The 24,280-nt window shown below is 37.0% G+C and overlaps 1 protein-coding gene and 2 long non-coding RNA genes across 3 annotated transcripts in view; 1 reads left to right on the top strand and 2 right to left on the bottom strand.

Moving 5' to 3' along the window:
- Positions 1-1,390, bottom strand: part of LOC136830617 (carbohydrate sulfotransferase 3-like) — a 16,777-nt gene extending 15,387 nt beyond the window's left edge. Inside the window, exon 1 of the mRNA XM_067090187.1 lies at positions 205-1,390. Within this exon, the coding sequence (XP_066946288.1) occupies positions 205-424 (220 nt within the window). The 5' untranslated portion in view covers positions 425-1,390. The remainder of the gene's footprint in view (positions 1-204) is intronic.
- A 732-nt stretch (positions 1,391-2,122) lies between these two features.
- On the top strand, positions 2,123-8,557 carry LOC136830618 (uncharacterized). Its single transcript, XR_010850683.1, has 3 exons — positions 2,123-2,389; positions 6,172-6,306; positions 7,883-8,557. It is a non-coding gene; the product is annotated as an uncharacterized lncRNA (long non-coding RNA).
- Positions 8,558-9,224: 667 nt separating this feature from the next.
- LOC136830619 (uncharacterized) lies at positions 9,225-23,593 on the bottom strand. Its single transcript, XR_010850684.1, has 3 exons — positions 23,460-23,593; positions 20,520-20,608; positions 9,225-19,518 (listed from the first exon to the last, which is right to left on the bottom strand). It is a non-coding gene; the product is annotated as an uncharacterized lncRNA (long non-coding RNA).
- Positions 23,594-24,280: the final 687 nt, after the last annotated feature.

Here is a 24,280-nt window from a genome sequence, read left to right as displayed (position 1 = left end):
CTATATCTTCTTCTTCTTCCTCTTCTTCTTCTTCTTCTTCGTCTTCTCTGATCTCACCAGAACGTTTAGCTTCTCCTAACCTTCCTGCTGCTACCAAGCCGTTCTCGAACGCATCTGAACCACCAAGGGCGTGATCGACACGACCGAAATATCCTACTGCAAGAGGCGCCATCGGACGCGCTCTTTGCTTGACTCTTTTCTCACCTGTTATTTTTTCTCTCTTCTCCTCTCCCTCTTTCGTTCCCTCTCTCAGCTCTCCCGTGGGGATTCCAGCGCAATCTTGTATTCTTCTCCCTTCTTCCATTCCTCCTATTTCGTCTTTCGGGTGATCGAACGGAAGGATATAAATGGCGCAGATAACGAGGAGTAACAACGCCGCTATGCGTCTACTCGACAGGATCCTCCTTTTGACTCCGTAAACCATTTTACGGTCGATGTTTTCTGTATTTCACGCCGGTCAGGCTTCAACAAAAGGATCTAAAGAATGAATATTGACTCCATTAATAAATCACGTCCAGTTTTAACGTATTGGTTTTCATCATTCACTTATTAGAGCGTTTTCGAGCCAGAATTCCCTAGGCCTATAAACATTTTTCCAGTTTCAAATCTCAGTTTTCTAGAACTATATGCATTTTCCTCGATCACAGCCAAGATCAAATTTTCACGACTAGGTTAAATCTCTTCCAGTTTTAACGTATTGTTGTTTATATTTCACTTATTAAAACGTTTTCGAGTCTAAAGTTCCCGGGGCCTATAGACATTTTTCACATTTCAAACCTCAGTTTTGTATATAGGCCTACATTTCCTAGAATCACAGCCAAGATGCAGTCGTCACGTCTAGGTCAAATCTATTAAATTCACTTACAAGGGCGTTTTCAAGCCTAAATTCCTTAGGACTATAGACACTTTTCCAATTCCAAACCTGAGTTCTCTAGGCCTATATACATTTTCCCCGATCACAGCCGAAATACAATCTTAAACACCAAGTTCTCATCCGCACAGATTAAACGATATAACGACTGCAGTAGAACGAAGCCGAGGCGATAACGACAAGTCGCAGCCACTTAAAGTAAAGTAATAAAGTAATCTCGTAATAATAAAGTCATCTCGTAACGTAAACAAAACAAAGCAAAATAAAATAAAAACGCCGTGGCTCTGGCTGGCGGTCGCGACGAACGCCCGGCAGATCACAGCCGTGATCGATTTCTCCAGCGAGTCTTCGTAGAACCAAACGAATTTATTCAATATATTCGTTGGTTGTCGATCGAACGAGAAACGACAAAGTTTAAGCGACACACAAACTCGCCGCTGGTCCGCAGACTACTGGTTTACCAGACTACTAGACCGCTGTGACGGTCGAATACTCAGCCACTGAGACTATCATAGGCTGTCGCCCTGTCAGGTGTTTTAACATGATTACGTGCGTGTGTTTGTGCGTGTGTATGTGCGTGTGTATGTGTGTGTGCGGGTGCTTATCAAGTATGTTTTTGGTGATGAGTTCTCACCGAGTCTAAATTAAGCTGGCTCACGCGTAGAGTATTACCTACGACAGGAATTTCTTGCCTCTTTTAATTTTAATCTGAGCGGGAAATTATATTCCTGCCAAAATTAACTAAAGGACGAAGACTACTACGTTGTGGCCAGGAACTTGATCATGTTTTTTATGTTTTTTCATTTTAATCTGAACGCGAAATTATAATCCTTCCAAAATTCACTACAAGACGAAGACTACTCCCATATTATCTTATTTTAACTCAGACTTATTTCTCGCGTCTTGAGACTAAGTAGAAATGAAGGCGTTTTTCGTTGCTTTTGCTAAATACTACAAACTGCAACATTTTTTTTTTTAATTTGCTTGCAAGGTTGGGAAGCTGGAATCGCTCAGAATTTAACCTTGGAAAACAAAAGGTATCCTATTTCATATTAATCAACCTTTATCCCCTTACTGGGATCGAACCCTGGCGTCTCAAATGAAATGTATGGCTGCTACCAACTGACCATATTTAATTTTGATAAATGTTTTGTCTTGATAATAATTTAATACGATATTAATCTTATTTCTTTGAAATGGTTTTTTCCAGTCTTACATAATATTCAGAATTATTACATAAGAACAGTTCATATGTATTGTACATTCGACACTGAAGTAAAATTCTTTTTTGAATTTCTGGTCCAGTAGACTCGCTTCCAAAGCCTTCTGAAGTCTCGGCCAGTGGGAGAGGGCGACACTAGATAGGGCTTGGTGGTGGAGGCCTCTGATTGGCCAAGATAAAATCTTCGTTTTTTGTGCCTTTCTCGAGCAGTTGCTGAACAGCCGTGTCAGGAAGTGGACGGAATTTCTTACATCTCTCGTTTTCAAGATTTTTATGGTGGTAAATTCTTCTATTTCGTAAGTAAATGGCCGTTTTGTCTTATCAATTTCAGCATGTTTGGTTAAAATCAAGTGGGATTTTCCTATTTAAAGGTTACTGTAGGACTTTATATTTGATGTGGGAGAGTCACAGCGCTCATTACACAACAGTGATTGTCAGGTGAATTTGACTTACCTGAGGCCTGAAAGTAATCTTAGCTGGTACATTTTGACCATTTCTAGGTGAAATGTGGCTTATCTGAGGGCCAGAGTGGTTTTAGCTGGTAAGTTTTGACCATTTCAAGTGGAACAATTGCTTACCTGAGGGCTAAAGTGGTTTTAGCTGGTGCATTTTGACAATTTCAAGGTGAAATATGGCTTATCTGAGGGATAAAGTAGTTTTAGTCGGTACATTTTGACTATTTCAAGGTGAACAATTGCTTACCTGAGGGCTGAAGTGGTTTTAGCTGTTACATTTTGACCATTTCAAGGTGAAAAATGGCTTATCTGAGGGCTAAAGTGGTTTTAGCTGGTGCATTTTGACAATTTCAAGGTGAAATATAGCTTATCTGATGGCTAAAGTGGTTTTAGCTGGTACATTTTGACCATGTCAAGGTGAACAATTGCTTACCTGAGGGCTAAAGTGGTTTTAGCTGGTATATTTTGACAATTTCAAGGTGAACAATTGGTTACCTGAGGGCTTAAGTGGTTTTAATTGGTACATTTTGACCATTTCAAGGTGAACAATTGCTTGCCTGAGGGCTGAAGTGGGTTTAGCTGGTACATTTTGACCATTTCAAGGTGAACAATTGCTTACCTGAGGGCTGAAATGGTTTTAGCTGGTACATTTTGACCATTTCAGGGTGAAAAATGGCTTATCTGAGGGCTAAAGTGGTTTTAGCTGGTGCATTTTGACAATTTCAAGGTGAAATATGGCTTATCTGAGGGCCAAAGTGGTTTTAGCTGGTATATTTTGACCATTTCAAGGTGAACAATTGCTTACCTGAGGGCTAAAGTGGTTTTAGCTGGTACATTTTGACCATTTCAAGGTGAACAATTGTTTACCTGAGGGCTAAAGTGGTTTTAGCTGGTACATTTTGACAATTTCAAGGTGAAATATGGCTTATCTGAGGGCTAAAGTGGTTTTAGCTGGTACATTTTGACCATTTCAAGGTGAACAATTGCTTACCTGAGGGCTAAAGTGGTTTTAGCTGGTACATTTTGACCATTTCAAGGTGAACAATTGTTTACCTGAGGGCTAAAGTGGTTTTAGCTGGTGCATTTTGACAATTTCAAGGTGAAATATGGCTTATCTGAGGGCTAAAGTGGTTTTAGCTGGTACATTTTGACCATTTCAAGGTGAACAATTGCTTACCTGAGGGCTAAAGTGGTTTTAGCTGGTACATTTTGACCATTTCAAGGTGAACAATTGTTTACCTGAGGGCTAAAGTGGTTTTAGCTGGTACATTTTGACCATTTCAAGGTGAACAATTGTTTACCTGAGGGCTAAAGTGGGTTTATCTGGTACATTTTGACCATTCCAAGGTGAACAATTGCTTACCTGAGGGCTAAAGTGGTTTTAGCTGGTACATTTTGACCATTCAAAGGCGAACAGTTGCTTACTTGAGGGCTAAAGTGGTTATAGCTGGCACATTTTGACCATTTCAAAGTGAAAACTATCTTTAAAAACTCCATCAGCGGTATTTAGTTTCAAAAGTGGTGAGAAATTGCAATATTCATAATGAAAGACCACTTCCTTTGTCAAATCTTTCAGTAAATCGTTTGTACTGTATCATATACATCCTTTTCTATATTGTTTAGTAAAAAAATAATAATAATAAACGGAACTCTTCTGTTGAATTACCTTTTATTTATTTTTCCAGAATGCATTCTGCCATTTGAAGCGATGTTTAACTGCTCAAAGCTGAAGCCATACCTATCAGTCAGTGAGTCAGTGAGTCAGTCAGTCAGTCAGTCAGTGAGTCAATCGTTCAGTGAGTTAGTGAGTCAGCCAGCCAGTGAGTCAGTCTGTCAGTTAGTGAGTCAGTCAGCCAGTGAGTCAGTCAGCCAGTGAGTTAGTGAGTCAGTCAGCCAGTGAGTCAGTCAGTCAATCGGTGGGTCAGTCAGTCAGCCAGCCAATCGGTGGGTCAGTCAATCGGTGGGTCCGTCAGTCAGCCAGCCAATCGGTGGGTCAGTCATTCAGTGAGTGAGTCAGTCAGTCAGTCAGTGAGCGAGTGAGTCATTCAGTGAGTGAATGAGTCAGTGAGTTGGTTAGTGACTGAGTCATTCAGTCAGTCAATCTGTGAGTCAGTCTGCGAGCCAGTCAGTCAGTGGGTCTGTCATTCAGTCAGTCAGTCAATGAGTCTGTCATTCAGTCACTCAGACACAGTCAATGGGTCTGTCATTCAGCCCATCATCCAATGAGTCCATCAGTCAGTGGGTGAGTCAGTCAATCAGTGAAACGTTTTGAGGAAAACTAAGGAATCTTTATACAGAAAGTTCTAGTAAATCAGTCCATACTTATTCACTTTTAGAAACCCTAAAATTAAAAGTGTCAATTTTGGACATAAAATCAATTCTTTATCAATTCTTTTTTGGGTGAAATGTTTTCTCAAATGTTACATAACACGTTTTCTGTCAAATTTAACGCGAGAAAACCATTTGGTGTTAGTGTCACATTGATAAGGAATGTCTTCAAATATTTCACCCAACAATTTATCTCAAGTCTTGGTAAAATTAATTGATTGATTTATGGCTACTAAAACTGGCGTCACAAGTCTTGGTAATGAGCAAAGCTAAGGCTTTGTTAAGGAAACAGAAAAGTATGATGATATACTTTACTTAAAACATTTTCATCACTGAAATTGCAACGCCATTTCCGTGATATTCCATTCAGAATCATTTCGAATGAGAGAACAAAGTTAGTATCTGTAATAAACCTTCTATGGTCTTATTTGTAATTATTCAGATCGCATTCTCTCTCTCTCTCTCTCTCTCTCTCTCTCTCTCTCTCTCTCTCTCTCTCTCTCTCTCTCTCTCTCTCAAGCCAAATGGTCATTTGGGTATAAAATACTGAATTGTGATTTGGACTAAATTTCACTTTTTTTTTCTGCCCAATTCCCACCTGGTCCAGGTCTTCATCTAAGACCTGGACCAGGTTGGTGTTCTGGGCTATCTAATTAGCCTCAAACCTGCTATTTACAAACCTGGTACTTTCTTAGTTATTTCTCTTCATCTCTTCAATCACGTGTTAAGGTCACTTCCATCTGTGAGTTCTCAGTAGATCATTTCCCTGTTCTGGAAACTTAGACATCTTCCAGTCACTTTCTCATTTAACATTTTTTAAACACTCTTGTTCTGGTTATGTTCAGAAATATGCCCTGCAGGGCCACATTTCAAGAGGCAATGCATTTTTTGGTTTATTCCGTAAGCATTACTAGACTTTTGTTACGTCAGGGCTCATACACTTAAGTGAAACATTGAAAAACAAAGATTTAAATAAGTGGAAACGAATCTTATTAACTTCGTATATGTTTCCAGTCAAAATGAGAAGGCCAAAATCTATAATAATTGTCAATGATGGGTGTAATTTTCCAATGATATTTAAATGGGTGCATTGTCCATATAGTTATGGATACTCAACTTGTTAATGTCATGGATACTTTTAGTCAGAGCAGGAATCCAAAAAGCTACAATAGCTGTTAATGAATTTGCGTAATTTTAATATGATGGTGTTGAAGTAGGTACACTGACTATTGTAATGGATAGCCTTCAGTTAACCACTGTATAAAATTGTCCTAATTGGATTTTTCTTCTTGCAGGAAGTCAGATAGAAGACTGACCATCAGTTTCATATTGTTTGCCTTCAAAATGACTTAAGAAGTCAGAAGCCACAAAGCTTCAGTGATCGTATCGAGTGTGTCTGGTGGCAAGAGAAACTTGCAGATGCTCTAGAAGTGAGTTTAATCTAAGATTTTGTTTCTCTGAAGATCTGTACACTGTGTATTAACCTTCAAGGTTGATTTGGTTGGTTAAAATTGTTAATGACTGTAATATAAGTAGGTTAGGTAACTTTAGTAACACTGTGGAACTAAGTCGTGACAGTTACTTCTTAAGTTTAGAGCCTGTTTGCGAAAATGGAGCTGTGAATTACAAAGTTTTTCATCTTTTTCTGGCAGAAGGCGTGACGTCACTTTCTGATAACAATACAGAAAGTGGTAACAAAAGAAGCCTCTAAGATATCTAACTGGACATTTAATAAGTGTGATTGTAATCACACTCTCATTAGCCTTTTAATTTAACCTCTATACCTGTTTTCTTTCTTCAATCTTGCTATAAAATCACTCTAACCCCCCTCTTTCCACTGTCTTCAGCACCGAATGGGAGAGAGTGTCCCAGTTCTTGGCATAATAGCTGAATTTTCATAAGTAAAGTCTTGCCCCCAATGGTACAGGTTTCACAGTTCATATCAAAGCAAATCTCACGTCAAGATAGGACCCAATGGTCAGGCTAAACCTCACTAGGTTATCATTCATTCAGTCTGGTCATTGTTTTCCTTCCAAGCTGTCATTATAATATGTAGCACAATTATTTTTGCTCGAGAAACTAGACTAGCTGAACTTGCTATACTGCTCTGTAATACTGTAAAGAGATAAGGGTCCTTTATGGTGAAAAGTTAGCTGCTTACACTCTAAGTCCTTTTGAGCAAGTTTGAATACTTAGAATATTTTGTGTGTTTGTAAATATTACGTTTTAAAACATCAAAGAGCACTCATGGAGCAAATTTAATTTGTTTTTGGTTTCCACAAACCTTTTCAGTTGAGATGGTGTGAGGTAAACCAATCTGTTGTCTAGAGATCTGTTGCTATAAAATTATAACTAGGTAGATTCACTAGACCAAAACTACAGTACAAGATAAGCTGAAGGCTCCATTATGTAAAACCATATGGAATATTTATTTGAACAGTTAGACAAACTGCAGCTAGGGAGAGAGAGAGAGGAACAAATAGGTAACATTTTTTAACAGACATAAATATAACATATTCTCAGACAAATGTTGCACACTGTTCCTTGGAAGCATTCTCAGACAAATGTTGCACACTGTTCCTTGGAAGCTCGAATTTCAAGTCAGTGGCCCCTGTGGGCTTGTTCCATAAGCTTGAATCTCAAGTCAAGGCCCTTGTGGGCTTGTTCCATATGAATAGGGTTCATCTTCTGAATGATGATGATAATTTAGATGACCATTATCATACCATTATCCCTTCATGACGTGATAAATATTTAATCTCAAGTTTTAGACCAAAATGTTCATGTAAGAAAAGTTTTCTTTCTTGTCTAAATCAAGTCCAATATGAGAATCTTTAACTACTGCAGCCATGTTTCGATATGTTATATACAGTGGTTATGAATTGCCTTGTAAACAATTAGCTAGCTAGTTTTAGAATAAGCTTGTTAAGTCAAGATTCTCTTGTAGGTGTTAAAACAAGAGATCTGATCATTAATCTGTACTAAAGTGAGTGTGTTATATTCCAGCTAATGTTGCAGAGGCAGGATTTCATGCAACAAGATAAACCATCTGATGCTGACGAGAGAAACTGCAAGATAAACAGTCTGATGCTGACGAGAGAACACAAGATGAACCACCTGATGCTGACAAGGGAAATAAGATAAACCATCTGACGCTGACAAGAGAAACGCAAGATAAACCATCTGACGCTGACAAGAGAAACGCAAGATAAACCATCTGACGCTGACAAGAGAAACGCAAGATAAAGAATCTGACGCTGACAAGAGAAACGCAAGATAAACCACCTGACGCTGACAAGAGAAACGCAAGATAAACCATCTGACGCTGACAAGAGAAACGCAAGATAAACCATCTGACGCTGACAAGAGAAACGCAAGATAAACCATCTGACGCTGACAAGAGAAACGCAAGATAAACCATCTGATGCTGACAAGAGAAACGCAAGATAAACCATTTGACACTGATAAGAGGAATACTACAGGCTAGTTCAAGAACAGAGACTGGAGTGTGTGGTTTATTATTAATATTTTTTTTTTCTGGAAGTTCTGCTCCAGAGGACTAGTGACTGTTGACACACGTATCAAGACATCATCTGTGATGACGTCAACATCATGAAGCAAATAATGTTTGTAGTTTCAAGTTTACAATAAAGTGAAGAAATAGAAAGACTACCAAACAACCGGACGCTATTTTATTTAAATCCAAAGAACTACATTTTCAGATCTGGGGAAGGTTCCTCTAAATAACCAGAAAGATTTCAAAAAACTATCTTTCAAAAAACCTTAAATTTAACCCTCTGAAGCCAGCACTGCAATGCCCCGAGGAAGGGAGTTGGCCCCTCAGCAGGAGGCAAACAAACAGGTCAGTTATCAGCTTCGAAGTAGACTGAAAAAAAGAGGCTCTTATCTAAGCTGACAGCTGATTTTCCCAGATGAGAAAAGCCTTGTAGGCAGACTTCTCTAGTTGCTTTGTCAGATGCACTCCCAGTTCCTCTGTCAGTGCTGAAGGCTGCCAGTCATTTTCAAATGTCAGAGGTGGTTATTATTTACAGAAACTTCAAGGGGAGTGGGTAAACTTACCCCTGAGACGCGCCTAGGCTTACGTTTACCCTATGACTGTGATTTAGTACAGTAACAAATGTTCGGCCAATGGGGCGTCTGGTGAAACATGGCGTGAATAACCAGTAGAGTTTTACAGTCCTAATTTCGTTCTAGTGAGGAAACAATGGCTATAAGAATCCTGTTTATCCAATTCTTTATGAATAGCATGAGAAAGTCTACGGGTTTGAAACATACAATTTGACCATCTGCTTTCCGTTTCCCTTGAGATTTAGAAGCAACTGGGGTCTCTCTCTCTCTCTCTCTCTCTCTCTCTCTCTCTCTCTCTCTCTCTCTCTCTCTCTCTCTCTCTCTCTCTCTCTCTCTCTCTCTCTCTTTCAGTTTTCACTGAGATTTAGAAACCACAGGACTGGAACACATACACATACACATTCTCTCTCTCTCTCTCTCTCTCTCTCTCTCTCACACACACACACACATACACACAAAAAACCTTGTCAAAGAAAATGGGTCTCATTCAATTGCCCTTCATAGAAAACGAGAAACAATAAGAAAAGAGACGGTGACTATGATAAATATATTCTGGAGTTCCTTGTAAGCAATTGTGATATTGACTTTGTAACTGACAGAATTCTAGACTTAGGAGCTTTATAGAATAATTTACTCGTAAATATTAATAGATATGGATAATTCAACATTGTTTTCATTGATGTTTATAAGGGAAATTGGCTCCATTTTCACAATATGGCCGACTGATTGAAATCATTTATAGTATGGGAGACTTTATTAGAACTGTTCGTGGCATCTTCCAACATTGCGCCGTCAAATTTGACGTCAAGATGTCAACAGAGATGACAAAATTGGTGTCATGATGTCAGAAACATTGGAGACCTCAGTTTTGCCACCAGAACTGATGACTTGTTCTGCAATGTGACGGCAAGGTGTTAGAATGTCAGAAAATGGATTGCTGTGACGCCTCTTGATATAGAAATACGTTAAACGACTGACTTCAAATTCTTTTATTCTTCTTTAGAATTATATATTATGACTTTCAAGACTGAAATTTATAATTTTGACTTTTGAAGACTTATAAGACTTAGTTCTTTCAATAATCTTTTCCTGACTGACCTAATTCTTGTATACTTCATAATTTGTTAAACCCTGAGACGACCAGTTACAATTTGATATTGATTTGCTGTGAATTTATGTGAGTAGCTTCTTTACTCTGCCGATTTAATTTGAAATTCAAAACTAATTTTTTTGCATTTTTAAATGTACTTTAAGGGAAGAGCCGGATTTTGGCCTAAATTTATTGCTTTCTCAGACTGTCCTGCACATGCTGATTTTAAATACTTTAAAATTAGTGCATTATGAAGATTTAATGTTTCTGCACACACACAAACTACTTTAGTTCAAAGTTCGTAATTTTCAAATTCAGGCTCATTACTTTTTAAAAGTTTGTAAAAGTTACTTAACTCAGTGCCTTCTTCGTCCCTAGCAGTTTACATGAATTAAAACTTCAGTCTGCTATAATATTTCCTATGTATGGATAATCATTTACATTCCTCTCAGACGTCTTTCTGAATAAGAGACCTACAGGAAACTCAAGAGTAAATTAACGAGCAAATTCAATTAATCTTATTTAAAATGACAATTCATCCTTCAGGCTTCGTTACAACAAAAACCAATCAATCACACCAAGACACACACAGTCCCCCCCAAAAGCAGACAAGTGACCCAAACGCCTTCGGTGGAACAAGCGCGCCTTGAGGCACCCCTCCCTCCCAAAACAAACCACCACATCGTCTTACGGCCAGACACCATTCAATGTAAATGATTGAGTCGGGTAAATGGTCAGAGACGTGCGAAGCTAATGTCCTCCTGCCCTGAGTTCTTCCTTCCCCAGCAGGGCAGCAGGTCGGACTGACGTCAACCTTCACCGCGCACGTGGACCACCAGGCCAGTTTAGGTTCTGTGTGATACGCCTTACAAAAATCCATCCCATTGCCAGGTAATTAGGGAGCAATGTCCAGCACCTGATTTGGGACATTCCTTCGGGTGTTTTGAAGTTAGGATGTCTCCTCAAATCCTCCAGCTTTCCAGCTTTTACAAGACTTTGAAAATGGAGTTTTGGTATTGCTTACCAGAACAGGGCTACAAGACTACAATACTCGTCCTATATTCACTAAATACATGACTTTAAAATTCCTGCTTGCATTGCTCAGCTGAACAAGACTACAAGTTTATGAAAATTGCCTAAATTTTAAAAATGCAGTTTCATATTGACCACTGAAACAGGGCTACAAGACTAAGAAAATTGCCATTTCACATAGACCACAAGAACGGGCTACAAGACTAAGAAAATTGCCATTTCACATAGATCACAAGAACGGAGCTACATGACTAAGAAAATTGCCATTCACACAGCTCACAAGAATGGGGCTACAAGACTAAGAAAATTGCCATTTCGCACATCTCACAAGAACGGGGCTACAAGACTAAGAAGTTGCCATTTCACACAGCTCACAAAAACTGAGCTACAAGACTAAGAAAATTGCCATTTCACACAGCTCACAAAAACTGAGCTACAAGACTAAGAAAATTGCCATTTCGCACAGCTCACAAGAATTGGGCTACAAGACTAAGAAAATTGCCATTCTACATGGCTCACTGCTTCTTAATAACCACTATGATAAGACCACCACTGCTACGTTCAAGATCAATGATCAGTGGTTAGGGGAAAAGCACCTCATGAAAACCTTAATTTGGTCATTACACTTCAAGATGTCTTTAAGTTCCCAATACCAGACTGTTGACAAACAATAGGCTTCAATAACTTGATGCATGTTTTTTGTTTAGCAGTTATTATTATTGATATTATGCAGTAGATGAAACCTATTCATATGGAGCAAGCCCACCAAAGGGGCCATTGACTTGAAATTCAAGCACCCAAAGAATATGGTGTTCATTAGAAAGAAGTAAGAGGAAGTAAAGAGAAATACAGAAAGAGGAGATCCCACTTGATTCTTCTGGAAAAGAATGCACCCTTCTTATAAATGATTTTTTAAAAAGCTGTACTTTTACCCATTAGATAGAAAAAATACCAAGCCCTATTTCTGCTAATGCCATTAGACAGAAAAAATACCAAGACCCTATTCTTGCTACTGCCATTAGACAGAAAAAATACCAAGACCCTATTCTTGCTACTGCCATTGGACAGAAAAAATACCAAGACCCTATTCTTGCTACTCCTATTAGAGAAAAAATATTCCTAAACTAAGAGAGTTTTGAGACAATATACCGTTCAAAACTAACATTTTATAGGCGAAACTATTTGTGTAACACACTTCACACTTTTTAGGTAAAATCTTCAGAATAAAAACTTTCCAATGGAAAAATCATAAAGTGTCCTGGGAAAAATTTGACACTTTCTGGAAAAAAACTCCCAAACTATCCAGCTTTGTACGCCAACAAAATAGCAGGCTTCCTATGCGAAAAAAACACATGGAATCAAAAACCTCTTGACCAAGAGGAACTTTTTCTTGTGCTCAATTATTACTGACTTTCCATTACAAAAATCCTTTATTCACAGTTTTTTTAGAACACAAACAGCTCTTGAAAACAACACTACTTAAACTACAAAACTCCTTCCAAACACACAAACACTTTCCTTAAAAAAAAATTGCCAAACACACTTTTATAGACCACAAAAAACCTTGCCAAACACAATCAATTTCTAGTGAAAAAAAAAAAACTCTCAAAAACTAACACAGTTTCAGAGCAAACTCAGCCAAACAAATACACTTTCAGGGCAAAAATAAAGAATTGGAACTCTTTATAGACAACTAGCACACTTCCCAGGCCAGTGGTTCTCAACCTTTTTTGGCCTATGCACCCTTTCACCTCACGTCAGAGGAAGTATGTAACAGACTTTACAGAACCCCAAAACCATTACAAACCAAGACTTTTGGAATACAAAAAAGGAAACCCAATTCAAAGACTTTCTGAAGCAGAAGTACCATGAAAAAACCAAGTTTCTGAGTTTGTATCAACTTAAAAAACTTCCCACATGCAAAAGTATCAAGCATAAACATACTTCCTGTACGGAAAATTATAAAAAACTTCTGAAACTTCAAATTATCAGGTTCCAAAGTCTAAGACTAACAGGATTCCTGAGATGTCTAAATACCACGACCAAGACTTCGTTAAAATCCAGTTTACACAAAAATCAGTTCCTTAATCCTCTACTAGACACCTTCAGCAGGCTTCCTGAATGCAGCTGCTATATAAATATCAAACTTCGACCTTTTGAAAACCAGAAGAGGAGGGTGAACACTTACCATCTTCACAAATCTATTACTATCTTCAAAGATAAATTGTACATCAGTGTAAACCTGATAAAATTCACAGCACATATCTTGACCCCTGCCTTAAATGAAACTACTTGCAAAATCAGGTATCGTTCCAGTTATCCCTAAATATGGCCCATCATAATTTTGAAGCAATGGAAAAGCTGCACCATTTTCATATCTCAGTTTAATTTTGCAGCAATGAAAAGCTGTACCATTTCCATATCTCAATTTAACTTCGCAGCCATGAAAAGCTAGACCAGTTACATATCTCAATTCAACTTTGCAGCAATGGGAAAGCTGCACCAGTTACATATCTCAAATTAACTTTGCAGCAATGAAAAGCTGCACCAGTTACATATCTCAATTTAACTTTGCAGCAATGAAAAGCTGCACCAGTTACCAGCTATATCAGAGACATGTATTTCTATTCTACATTCTTTTAGGGCTGTAACCCACAGAACCAGGAAACTCACAGCATAATACCATTTAGTATTGTAGTTACAACATCAAGACATTTCCAACACGCCAAAACCTCCACAATTATCTTTAATATAGTAGGATTGTCAAACAGGTATCTGTTCACCCCAAGACAAACAAATCCACAAGAATTCCTCAGAATGTTCTTTCATGCACCCGTTTGTAGGTCTAATTCCTGACGATGTTATGAAATTGTAAGGTTTCTCACACGTCCCCTAAAAACAGGGCCGTTTGAGCCCCAAGCTGGTACCCCCTTTTGAAGTGATAGCATGTGTCAAGAGTATAATTAATAAAGTTTTTCGTGTACTCAGCCAAAAGGATGACTCATCACTTTCTAAATGCACTTGGTCTTACTTTATGCCTTCATAAACATCTGGGAGAATATGAATTATATTCACTGGCTATCAACTACCTTTTGAAATAGCGTCACGTAAAATATGTCAGGAATGAAACTAGCATATCAAACAGTCGCCCTGATCTGGCGTCAGCAAAAAATTACAAAAAAGAAAATTTTTCTAAAAAAATAAAGGTAATTTTTCCTAAAAAGGTCATTTTCCTTGAAAATGTAATTTAAAAAAAATTAATTTTTTTCTATAAAGGGTATTTCTGCTCTAAAAAAAGGTTATTTTTCCTATGAAGGAATTTTTTTCTAAAAAAAGGTAATTTTCCCCAAAAAAATAAAATTTTTCCAAAAAGGAAATTTTTCCAAAAAAAGGTAATTTTTCCTAAAAAGTTAATCTAAGAACCTGAAGCCTTTCGTATCGAGCATTTTCGCATCTCACAATACTAAATCATTTGAGTCAGTTACCCATTATGAAAACAAGCCACTCTCAGATATAAAAATCTCTGAAGACAAATAAAAAACCATATCCACAAATATTTACAATTAGATTGTTTCACAGATCTTAAGGAAGGACATCTATCAGTTACAAAACCAATGACACAGCGGCTTAACACGTTCGAAAATATACACATAATAACCACTTATCTTTTTCCTTATTGCTTCTTGCTTTCTACAAGAAACAAGACACTTATTCAGTAACAAGAGTGGGAGAAAGTCTTGTGTCAAATCTCAAAGAAAACAGAGAGCAGAATCTCAAATTGTATGAAAATCGCAGGTTTTTTTAACATGTTATTCAAAGAGAAAATGAAATAAGGATTTTTTGGGCCATTATACACTTTTTTGGTACAAAATTCAGACTGTACAAATCTACAGATCACTACGCCAGCTACACAAGACAACTACAAAGTCAAGCAGACCATTTGCTAATGTACAAAATCACAGCCATAACAGTAGAACGTCAACCAAGGCTATCTCAGGGGTAACCTTACCTTACCCGCTTAAATCTCTCTGTGAACAATAATCTTATTCTCCTTTCACATTTTGAAATGGACAAACATCCTTCAGCGGTGAGAGAGAAAACGGGAATACATCTGACAAATCACAAGAGAAGCCTATACAAAGCTTTTTCCCATCTGGGCAAATCAGCTGTCAGCTTAGAAAACAGCTCTTTCAGTGGACTTCGAAGCTGAGAACTGACCTGTTTGTTACCTCCTGCCGAGGACAACTCCCTCCTCGAGGCTCTGCAAAGCTGGCTCCAAGGAGGTTCTTTATTTTAAACATTTCCAGTTATCTGTTTAGACAGTGGATATTTACATGAGGACTTCTGTACTTCAGCCTTCCTAAAACTTCAACATGTTTACAAACTTAATTTTCAATTGAAAGACACAGCTCTGGTTGTCACTTTGTCTTCAGTACTGAAAACAAAAAAAGCTTCCCCACTTTGTCTTCAGTACTGAAAAAAAAAAGCTTCCCCACTTTGTCTTCAGTACTAAAAAAAAGCTTTCCCACTTTGTCTTCAGTACTGAAAAAAAAAAGCTTCCCCACTTTGTCTTCAGTACTGAAAACAAAAAAGCTTCCCCACTTTGTCTTCAGTACTGAAAAAAAAAAAAAAAAAGCTTCCCCACTTTGTCTTCAGTACTGAAAAAAAAAAGCTTCCCCACTTTGTCTTCAGTACTGAAAAAAAAAGCTTCCCCACTTTGTCTTCAGTACTGAAAACAAAAAAAGCTTCCCCACTTTGTCTTCAGTACTGAAAACAAAAAAAGAAGCTTCCCCACTTTGTCTTCAGTGCTGAAAACAAAAAAGCTTCCCCACTTAGTCTTCAGTACTGAAAACAAAAAAAAAGCTTCCCCACTTTGTCTTCAGTACTGAAAACAAATAAAGAAGCTTCCCCACTTTGTCTTCAGTACTGAAAACAAAAAAAGAAGCTTCCTCACTTTGTCTTCAGTACTGAAAACAAAAAAGCTTCCCTTCTAAAAAATCAAGATAAGCTGAAACTCACAACTTAAATCAATGCACAAAGCATTAAAACATTAAATGCCCAAAATTGAAAAAGCAGAACTTGAGAATTTACTTAAGAATTCAATGATGACCACAAAAAACTTGACACTTACAAAGTTTTACTGCAATTTCTTCACATCCTGACGACTCAAGATCTAAATATCTGTGGCCATAGAACAACTGAACTGCTAAAAATGTTACGGGTGAGGTTCTTAGGAGTGAGAATGTTAAAAGGAGAAGTGTTAAGAGTGGAAATGTTAGAAAAATGCCATGGGTGAAAATGTTAGAAAATGTTAGAAAAATAATAGGAAAATGTTGTGTGAAAATGTTATGGAAATGTTAAAGAGTGAAGATGTCAGAAGAAAAATATTAAGAGTGAATGTTAGAAAAATGCAAATTGACGAGAATGTTAAAAAAAACAGAAAAATTTTAGAGGGAAAATATTAAGATTGAATGTTAGAAAATGTTAGGAGTGAAAATGTTATGAGTGAATGTTGGAAAACGTTAAGAGTGAAAATGTTAGAAAAATGTTAAGAGTGGAAATGCTAGTGGGAAAATATTAAGAGTGAATGTTGGAAAATGTTAAAGAGTGAAAATATTAGAAACTTGAATTGGCATTGTAAGTGACATACAATAATTTGCCATACCAAAGCAGGCACTATATACAATGATTGATTTGATGAATTAGTGTCTTTTCTTTTCATTTATCTATAGGCTTTCTTTGGTCTTGCCATGACCTAGTTAACAATAGCCCTTCTTATTAAAATGACAGTTAAAAAGACTTTATGAGACCTGAGCAAAAAAGCAGAAATACAGAAGTCCTTGTACAAAAAATAAAAAAATACAATTTGGTATTACAAACAGAAGTCCTCGTACAATAATAAAGTACAAACTGGTATGACAAAAATTTCCCTTGTTCCAAAATTTTCAAAGTTACATTTTTAACATTTTAAAAGTCCAAAGGAATCTTGAACATACTGCTAAATTTCTATGGGAATTGTGTATAACACGTTTACATCAAAAAATGAAAATTATTTTTATCTTAAACCTTTCAAAGAAAAAACTCCACATGTCAAGACACTAGCCTTTGAACGTCAACAATTTAAGAGACCTATAAATTCAAATGAATGCAAAGTGAATTTCTCAAGGAATTTACGCTTGTGAAGTCAAATAAAACATCCAGGGAATTTCTTTAACACAAATACAAACATTAACCAAAGGGAATTTGTTCTTAAGCAAAGACAAAACTCTGCCACTGAAATTTCACTTTGGTAACTATTTGAAATGTCAAAGGTGCCCTGAGGTGACCTATACTTTAAAAAGACTACTAGGCTTAATACAGTCATTCCTAGAGCAAGTATATCTATAACAAAACAGCAAAGATTACTTAATTTCTCCCCTTTACTTTCTATCAATTCCCTCAAGTATTTTCACTCTTTGACTTTTAATTTCTGTAACTGAATCTTCTTATTCCAGTTTTCTACATTTCTAGAAAATCAATCCCTTCGTGGGACCCTGACAAGGAAAGTGATACGTATGACTTAGTTGTCTCATGAAAAATCTGATAATGAGAGTTAAATAAATAGAAATTATCCTAATAGCTAAGAAGTTTAGTAAGATATGAATTCCCAATTCACAACCAAGGGCTGCAATTTATCTAGTGAGCTAGTAGGAAAATATTGGATAACACTCTAGTTAATTTCAGTCTTTCAGAAAGTATACCAACTGGGTTTGCTATTTGATTTTCACTCCTAAAACACACACCCCCCCTTTTTTTTAAATACCAAACTCCCATTTAAAGTTTCAATTTTCATTTGAGTTTTCCTACTAGTTTACATACCTGAAATACCATTGGCAACCATACAAAAATCCCTTTAAAAAAATAATTCCTCTTTCTTTGGACCCTTCTAATGCCAGCAGTGTCTTGAAATATGCAGAGAAGCCATGAAAATCATCCTCTTGACAATAGTATTCACAGCATTCATTCTTAATTACTGTATGCTTAATATTTAACAAAATGCATTATTTAATGGCAATGTCTGTACACAGTTGAACTAATTTACTTAAAAACAGTGACAAATTCTCCGTTTGTCAATTTGAGGCAAAAATGAGTCAATTTTCTTCTGAAATACATCCAGTCATGGAATGTGAATTGTAGATACTTTGGACTGAAATATCCCTCAGGTATTAAGCCAAGCCTTTACTTTAAGTATCTAAATAGGAGTAGTGCCAGTGCTTCTGGTATATTACACTAATGCATGACTTAGAAGCTATTAAGAAATTCATTCTAAACTTGGCTATAACTTAATCATTGTAACAAGCTAATGATAAAGACTACGAGGAATGTTAGAGAACCTTTGCTTCTAAGCCTCTACCCTAGTGGAAGTTGGCTTAACAGTATCTGAGCTACCACAAAGACCTATTGATAAACCAACTTAAAAGTATTTTGCTTAACTAATGAACTACTCGCTAATAGCTCTCATGAACTTGAAACAATCAGAATGACATCCTATTAATCTAGAATGACTTTGTGTAGACATCGTATCAAGATATCTGTTGAATTGTTGGCATGCAAAAACAAATAATTTTAGGAGAGTTAAGTACTTAGAAACGTTAAATTAACAGGTATTTAACCAATTAAAAACCAAGGGTAAGTGTACCTTGAAACCTGAAACTGCCTAGTACCTGATATTATGGTATTGATGTATGAAGCACCATATTGAACTAACCTGATATTAGAATATCACAATCAATGTGCATCTTAGCCTACCTGACAGCTGATATTATTCTGCTAAGAATTCTATAAAAAAATGTATGGCAGGGTATTCTGGTGCAGATGGTGGCCCCTTGAGGTCTAGAAGTAAAACTAATGGGGCATAGAAACTATGTATCCTAATTTGTTCTATTCCACCTGATGGCTGATATTAAATTGACCAGATACTTCAACAATAATTGGTCTGAAATATACTGACCTACCTCGTAGTGCAGTAAAGTGATAAGTACTTTAAATGAAAAGCTATGTACCCTCAAACATACTGAGTTTAGGTTGATATGATATCAAAGTAACCATGCATCCTAGAACATATGTGATTACCTGATGGCTAATATTCAACTGAATACTTCACTATCACTAGTAAAATTACACTGACAAATCATGAGAGTTTGACAAAAATAAATGGTAGTGAAGAGTCTTTGTCGTTGCAGAATCATGTAATATAATCCAGGTTTTTCAGGATTCCACTTGCCCAATGTAGAAAAATCTTGTAAGGTTCCTCAGAAGTTTCATATTCCACTTGTTCACTGTAGAAAATCTTGTAATGTTCCTCAGAAGTTTAATATTCCACTTGTTCATTGTAGAAATCTTGTAATGTTCCTCATGATGTTTGATATTTTACTTGCTCATTGCAGAGCTTCTGAAAGAACGAGGAACAAGTCAGTGACTTTAAATTTGAGATATTTTTTTGCTAATAAGTATTAAGATAACAACCAGGCCCCAAATATCTTATACCTTAGCCCATTTTACTAAGAGGGGCTCAAGTGAAACTGGTATCTCTGCAGTGTTTTATTACAGATATATCACCAAACTGGACTGGGGCACAGTTGCAGTAAATGTTGATATAATAAAAGCTTCTGGCTGCAATGCAAATTTCAGTGAAAATTGGCTGCACCTCCTCAGTTTCAACTTCAACCAACAATATCATTGGATTTGTATCTAAGTTTACAATTATCATTGATATTATTAATATTATTTTTGCTACTTTGGCCTGGCTATAGCCTACATGATGCCTTTTCCACAGTGCTGCTACTTTGCCTAGTTATCTACTTGTCATCTACTCCGAGGTGCTAGTACTAAACACACCGTATGGTAAATGTAAAGTATTCGACAGCACGAAGATATCGTTTATTAATATAATTTGTCAACCACACAGTATAGAAATGGTGTATATAATATTTTGATCCCCGAAGGGCTAGTACTAAACACGGCGTCCCAGGGAGCCTCGGCCATATTCAGTACTAGCACCCCTGAGTAGGTGATCTGCAGATAAGCCAAAGTAGCACCTCCACAATTTCACAGTCTAGTGAAATATATTAGCACTAAAACCTTTTCACCCCTTCCGGGACAGTCTTAAATTCTGTAAGACTGCCCTAGTCGGCTCAATCATTTTCGTAAAGAAAAGCAGTTTATTACTATTCCCACTATCAAAATGATGAAAACTGTAGTAAAAACTACAAGTCTTAAGGAAAATGGAAGATTTCACATCAAATTTTACAGTTTGCATTCAGTCCTATGCACAAATCTTAAACCTTTCAATTGCATTGTTCAAGTTTCAGTAAAATCAATCTCTACAACTGCAGTTTTTGGTTCATCTGTACAACTATTTCTATCCAAATTAACGATTTCTCAACCACCTACCTTTGCCACAGTGTTACACAGCTTCTGTAAATAATTTTCTTCAAATCTCATAGATTACCCCCTTCAGGAACTTCCAAGCTGTAGCCCACCTGAGAGAAAATAAAGTAGGTTAATTACATCATGGAAATTTGAGGGGATTTTGCTAAAGTTTCAAAATACAGTTACCATTCGCTACAACCAAGACTCAGGCATCCTGTACAATAGCTTCTATCAGAGGGCACAGTCTTGTTCATCATGGAAATCTGTAGTGATGCATCGAGGGTATATATCTGTGATTTATTTCAGCATCAGCAACAGTAACTGTTATCGCTATAAAAGGCCAGTCTGCAATGTCTCACTAAAAATTGGCATGTGTAGTTAACATCACCATCTCACCAGCCAGAAACATGAGTTCGATCCCTCAGCTAAGAAAATTAATGTCCACAATTCATACCTAGCCTATCCTCCTAACCTAACCTATCTTACCCTAACATAACCTAACCTCCTAACATAACCTAACCTAACCTAAATTTCCCTAACCTAACTTAGGATCATGTCAAGATTAGCAAACCCAACTTCTCCATGTCAAGAGCAGTGAACCCAATGATCCCCATGTAAAGAATGGCCAACCCTTTCCGGTCTAAACTCCAATTTCACATGAGGGCTAGTGCTAAACACGGTGAAACCGTGATTCATCTACAATGTTTCGCCGTGTTTAGTACTAGCCCCTGGGGTTGTCAAATGTATTTCGCATTGTTTAGTACTAGCCCCTGGGGGATCAAATGTCTGGAACCGAAGTGTTCATGTCTAGAACAGCGAACCCAATTATTCTCATGTAAAGAATAATGAACCCAATACTCTTCTTGTAAAGAATAGCGAATCCTGCTGTGAGTGGGTTCGCAAACCTTGACATGATCCCCAACTTTACTGATTTCAACAGTTGTTTCCAGGTCTGTTTTTAAGGGCTGAATATCATTAAACCTCGACCCAAACTTTGGTAGCTTTGATCCAAACTGAAGTCATTTTGATAGGCTTATAAAATTCGATTGGATATACCCAAAGTCTTTTCTGTATAATTTAAAACAGAAGGTATCTGATTTCTTCAAATAATTACAAACAATTTCATGAAAATTTGAATTCTCTCTCTTGCATTATACTGATATGAATTCATTCTATATTGCAAAACATGGAGCTAACATAATTCAGACATCTTGCACATTCTACAGACTAACTTAACTTGGTAAATTTGCTATGTTTTCTACCCAGTTTCTTGATTTCGTGATTCTGTTATCCTGACAATCTATTGAACTCACATCTTGATTAGGGTAATGTAAATTACTATTGATTTTACAATGCAAATTGATTACAAAAAATAATAAGTAATAATATGCTTAACCAAATGGCCTCTATAAACAACTGACAAGGATAAAGTTTATGAGAGCTGGATAAGATTACTATATACCAGTTTATCGCAGATCTGGAAACCAGTGTCTTACAACAACTTAACCGTTTGCTTTTTATGTTGAAAATTTCTTAGTTCTCTGTAAAGGGATTTGATTCACTGGTATGGTAAATGCTCCACAAAAATATAGCTTTCTCATAGATGGTTAGAAAGGGTTTCTTTCATTCAGTGACGTCAGTAGCCAAAACTGTCACTCTGTTTCGGTTTAACTGAGATATCCTGAGACTTGGCCTAGCTTTGAGGAACCTGAGTCATATAGAACTGATTTTATGGATGCACTGAAACAGCTTGAATGAAAATAGCCGTGGGCATAGAAGTGAAGTCTTGTCTACATGCAAAAAATTAAATCTACATCAATAGTTGGTCATCACCTCACCAATTATGGAGGCCAGCGTTCAGTCCCAGAAATAAGAAAAGGTTCATAATTCATACCTAACCTAACCTAACCTAACCAACCTGACAATGCATAAACGATTATAGAATTTCCACTGCACAGAAGGGCTCTGCACGAAGACATCGTTTATTCAGATTTATTGACTGCAAAATATAGAAAAGGGTGCATATAATGAAGTGCAGTGCAACGAGATGATTTGAGAAATTTACTATCTTTTGTTAATGTCTTCACGTTCATCCCCGAGGGGCTGGTACTGTATGTGCTACCCAGTAGAGTTGTTCTGTAGAATTGCCATTTATATGTTTAAATATTCCTTCTGTACTTTACTCGCTTCAAAAACCCCTATGACATACAAGTTTCCCAAAGACACACTCAAGACAATCTTCCACCTATGTACACCAGAGCTTGTTCATAGACACTTACCTCCAAGTAATAATTAATACTATTTTGTGGGGTCACACACTACACCAGTTTTGGAGCCACTTATAAAACTGGGACACCTTTAAGTTTGCACAGGGACAAAGTTATTTGTTGGCTTGAAATTAACAAAAAACTTTCAATTTTTCTACTTAATATTAGCTATTATACGAATGAGTAAAGCACCGTGATTTACATAATTAAGATCAGATTAATAAGCTAGCCTTCATTGTTAGTCCACAATCATGCCTGATAACTGTCCTTGTCCAATGAGATCCAAACAGCCATATTCATTCGCAGTTTCCTTATCAGGGAAAGCGCTTACAAAATTTGAAATAACACCTATATAATCCGTATTTCCCAAAGACTACCATCTATCATTTAATAGAGGAACTAAGACCTCTTCACGAGAAGGCCAGATACGAACTTAACACAGTTAAAACAATTATAACTGTACTGTAATCTTGTGAGTTTTTGCCACACTTTCACTTCTAGACAGACAAAGTATTTGTTATGTACAAAGGGACAAGTTACATTCACCAATATCTGTCACTGTTTGGGGTAACTGAGTCCTACAGGAACGATTGTTCATACAGCAACACAGTCTACAGCCTTACTTCCCAACTTTTAAACACTTAGCAACAACTCTTCTGTTACAATGGAACATACAAAAATAAACGGTAAATACCTCAGATGCTCATAAACAATAACATCAAACAATTTTATTTCTTCTCAGATATCTTCAGAAAATTTCAGCCACTGGCACAAATTCGTCCACCTGCTATCGAGGACACCTGAAGACTGAACCCTCACCTGTCAGACTAGGCCAGAGACGGGCAAGGAGTCTTTAGCAGTGAAGAGAACACTCTTCCAGTACCTGTGACGTCACAACCAAAACAAAGACACTGGTGACATCTGTTGGCAGCCAGAGTAAACGTTTCGTGAAAGTCAGACTTACATTGAACTATAACATTATAAAGAGAATGTAATAGAATTTTAACACCTTTTTCACAAGTGGTATTTCAACAGAGATCTTTCACAATCACAATAGATCCCTGATCCCCCTTATCCGCCGAGAGAGCAACCAGGTTCGCTGAACAGCAGCTGCACCAATATGCAGTAAACGTGGCTCACTGTGGAACTTCTCAGTAGCAGGGGTCCTTTGTTCCTCACACAGTTGGACTGTGGAACATCCTCGCAGAGGACGTCCAATTGGAAATTAATAAGTTCAAGCGAAGATGCAATGCATAACTGTCCTAATTCTGTTCTCTTTCCATTTGAATACATTTTTATCTATTTATTAATTTATCAATTTATTTTTTTCGTTTTTTAATAAGTGGGATCTCTTTTCCCTTTATTTCCCTTTACCTCCTCTTACTTCTTCCTAATGAACATCACATTCTTTGGAAGCTTGAATTTCAAGTCAGTGGCCCCTGTGGTGGGCTTGTTCCATATGGATAGGTCTCGGCTTCTGAATAATAATAATAATAATAATTTAATTGTAAACCA

This window comes from Macrobrachium rosenbergii, chromosome 47 (assembly GCF_040412425.1).
Source record: "Macrobrachium rosenbergii isolate ZJJX-2024 chromosome 47, ASM4041242v1, whole genome shotgun sequence".
In the NCBI taxonomy this organism is placed as follows: Eukaryota; Metazoa; Arthropoda; class Malacostraca; order Decapoda; family Palaemonidae; genus Macrobrachium; species Macrobrachium rosenbergii.
The sequence above is the reverse complement of the archived record's forward strand: the minus strand, read 5'-3'. Positions and strand labels throughout refer to the sequence as shown.